General features: G+C 47.1%; 1 protein-coding gene across 1 annotated transcript in view; it reads right to left on the reverse strand.

Moving 5' to 3' along the window:
- Yae1d1 (Yae1 domain containing 1) overlaps positions 1-2,563 on the reverse strand; it is a 4,744-nt gene extending 2,181 nt beyond the window's left edge. Inside the window, exons 1-2 of the mRNA XM_004629563.2 lie at positions 2,395-2,563; positions 941-1,062 (exon numbers count right to left, since the gene is read on the reverse strand). Of these exons, the coding sequence (XP_004629620.1) occupies positions 941-1,062; positions 2,395-2,523 (251 nt within the window). The 5' untranslated portion in view covers positions 2,524-2,563. The remainder of the gene's footprint in view (positions 1-940; positions 1,063-2,394) is intronic.
- Positions 2,564-2,894: the final 331 nt, after the last annotated feature.

Genomic DNA, 2,894 nt, shown 5'->3' on the forward strand with positions numbered 1-2,894 from the left:
TGGTATATGCTCTGCCACTGGGCTACATCCCAGCCCAAAAATAATGTTTTAAAAATTGAATCAAGCGGCTGGGGAGATGGCTCAGTAGGATAAGTGCTTGACTGGCAAATGCAAGGATCTGAGTTCAATCCCCGGTTCCGCAAAAAACAACAACAACAACAACAACAACAAAAACTGAATCAGTTGTTACAAAAACTTCCGCATTAAGCACTCTCAGCTTATAAAAAGACTAATTTAACTTGATTTGATGACAGACACTTGATCATTTTCTTACCAAAGCAGACTATAAATTCTGGTCCCTGTCAGTTGAATTTTCTGTAAGTCCAAAACACACGACTGTTTGGATAGTTTTCTTTTATCCTCTTTTGTTTTTCAGAATCAGTAATTTTTAAAAGTATTTTATGTTTTTCTCTACAGAGAACAGTTTAAAAGGTCTGAAGTATAAAAGAGGACAAGCCTGTCCTGCTCTGAGCTCCACATGTTGTTTGACCAGCTGGTTTTGCTATCCACCATTGCTGCTATGCATTAAAATACATGGAATTATTTTTTTAATTCCTAACTATAATTTTTATAATGCACTTCTGGTCGTCTGTATTGTCTTCTACCACATGTGCTAGTACTAACAACTTTTATTCAATACCTGAAGATCTTTTAGTTGGAGATTGGTGATAGTTTTGGTAGCATAAAGGATATATCTTCCTGCTAGTATTATTATTTTATTTTTTGGAAAAAAGGACAGTATCTGGTTTACATCTAAACGTGGAATGGACTGGCAATACTTTCTACTTTTCAAAGGCAGCGTCAATGTATGTTCTGAAGCACTCTTGTGTATACCACACTAGGAAAAGTGTGTTAAGCTCTTTATTTTTACATATTACTTTATGAAAAGTATTCCAGTATTATGGCTAAAATGATTCTGCATTTACGTTTCTAAAATTACCTCAACGTTCCTCTGAGTTGTCCATAGTTCATAATGACTTCTGCACCTTCCTTATAGCCTTGGTTGAAGCCCTGTTGAAGAGCAACTGCTTTCCCAGCATCTATTCCATCTCTGTAACCTTCCTAAAATAAACAATGAAGAACAGCAGCCAATAACTACACAAAGTGAAGCTTACCTAGGCTTCTCTAGAAAGGTACAGAATCAACTTATAAAACTTGATGAACCCGGCCTCCTTTCTGTGTTATTAAACATAGTATGGCACAGGCACAGAATTCTTTTAACTCCTTTTTTAGATGTATTGGGCAGATTTTAAACATATCTTGTTTGTTTTGAGACAGTCTGGCTAGTTGTATAGTCCAGACTGGCCTTGGACTCACTGGGTAGGCCCCACTGGCCTTGAACTTGTGGTTATCCTCCTTCCCTAGTCTCCCTGGTGCTGCGATTACAGGTGTGGGCCTCTGTGCACAATGAAATGCAGCTTCCAAAACTGTGTTAACAATGTCTTCACAGCCAGCAAATTACATATCTGGTGCTTGGCAAATGGCTGAAATTGTACAGGTGAGTAAGAAGGCTGGGGAAAAAAAGGCTGGCAAAGTTGGGAAAGAATAAACAGCTTTAGGAAAAAGAAGATGAGAGGTCTGGTTTCAAAAATTGTGCTTGATACCCAAATTCAATGAACTGGCACATTCCTAATGAATACAGACCCTGCCTTATAGCTCTCAAGAGTGTCAGAGCTCAATACTTACAGGCCCTCCTGGACAGCATTCTGTAACCGACAACACCACTGTTGGACTAAGCAACTATTAACTTTACCGAAAGATTAAATTAGGGCAGATCCCTCAACTGCGGCTGTATGGGATACGTTAATAGCTGGCAAATATGTGGACGTAAATCTTATCACTCAGTTCTAAATTTTGACGGATCCACCCTGAAATTACGCTTAGTTTCAAGGAACAGTGAGACAAATTAGCAATGAATAGGCCACACTTAATGGAAAGGAAGCCAACTTTAATATTCTCTTACCTAGCCAGAGGCAATTTCACACTACCTCTCCCCTATTTCCGAGATGGCATTCTTAAATCCGCCTTTCCCAAATATTTTGATTGGCGTCACTCCTAATGGGACCCCTACCCATTCAGGGAGCACCCAGGAAGGACCTCACATCCTTGTCGGTGGCCAGTCGCGAGTGGTGCCCCTAAGCTTCTACCCGGACCCTTCCCTGCGATCCTCGTTGAGCTACTAACTCTTCATAAAGTCTGGATGGAGTTTATCTGGGTAGGTCCGCGGCTGCGGCAGCAGCTCACAACCCACTTTCCAGTAACGCTGGGAAGTCCGAGTGAGATCCCGGCAGGCCGGGGGCAAGCAGGCCCGGGACCCCGCCTCTTCACAACCCCAGAAGCCCGTCCCCGCAGCTCGGCACCCAAAGGACCCCCGCGGCCTCCGCCCGGGTTTACTTTGACTCGATTGTGCATGTGGCTCCGCCATTCTCGCTGTACCAGAAGCGACTCATCCGCGTCCTCGTCAAACACGTCTCCCTGGTCTCCAGCCTCCTTCACGGACAGAGCCGCGGGAACCCACGACATCGCCGAGGCAACCGACCCGGGAGCCGACCACCGGAAACGCCCGCGCCTCCTTCCGGTCCGGGGGGCGGGGCGAGGCCGCGGCCGGGCGGGCGGCTGCGCGTGCGGGGTAGGGGTCCGGGTGGTCCGCGGGCCGCGGGTCTTGGGTTCCTGGTGACTTGGGGGCGCCCGGAGGGACGCACAGAGAGTACGTCTGTGGTGGCGCGAGGCGGGTACGCCCTGGCTGTGCCCCTTGACCCTGCTGTCAGCGCCGGGCCGCCGCGCCCCGGGTGACGCCCTGCGCGCCGCTGCTGGCTATTGCCCTCGGTCGAGGCGCGTGCTTTGCCGAAACCCTTCGTGGTGTGGACCTGACAGCCCAAGGCTCCTTTAGGATT

Source organism: Octodon degus, unplaced genomic scaffold, assembly GCF_000260255.1.
Source record: "Octodon degus isolate 3935 unplaced genomic scaffold, OctDeg1.0 scaffold00031, whole genome shotgun sequence".
Lineage (NCBI taxonomy): Eukaryota > Metazoa > Chordata > Mammalia > Rodentia > Octodontidae > Octodon > Octodon degus.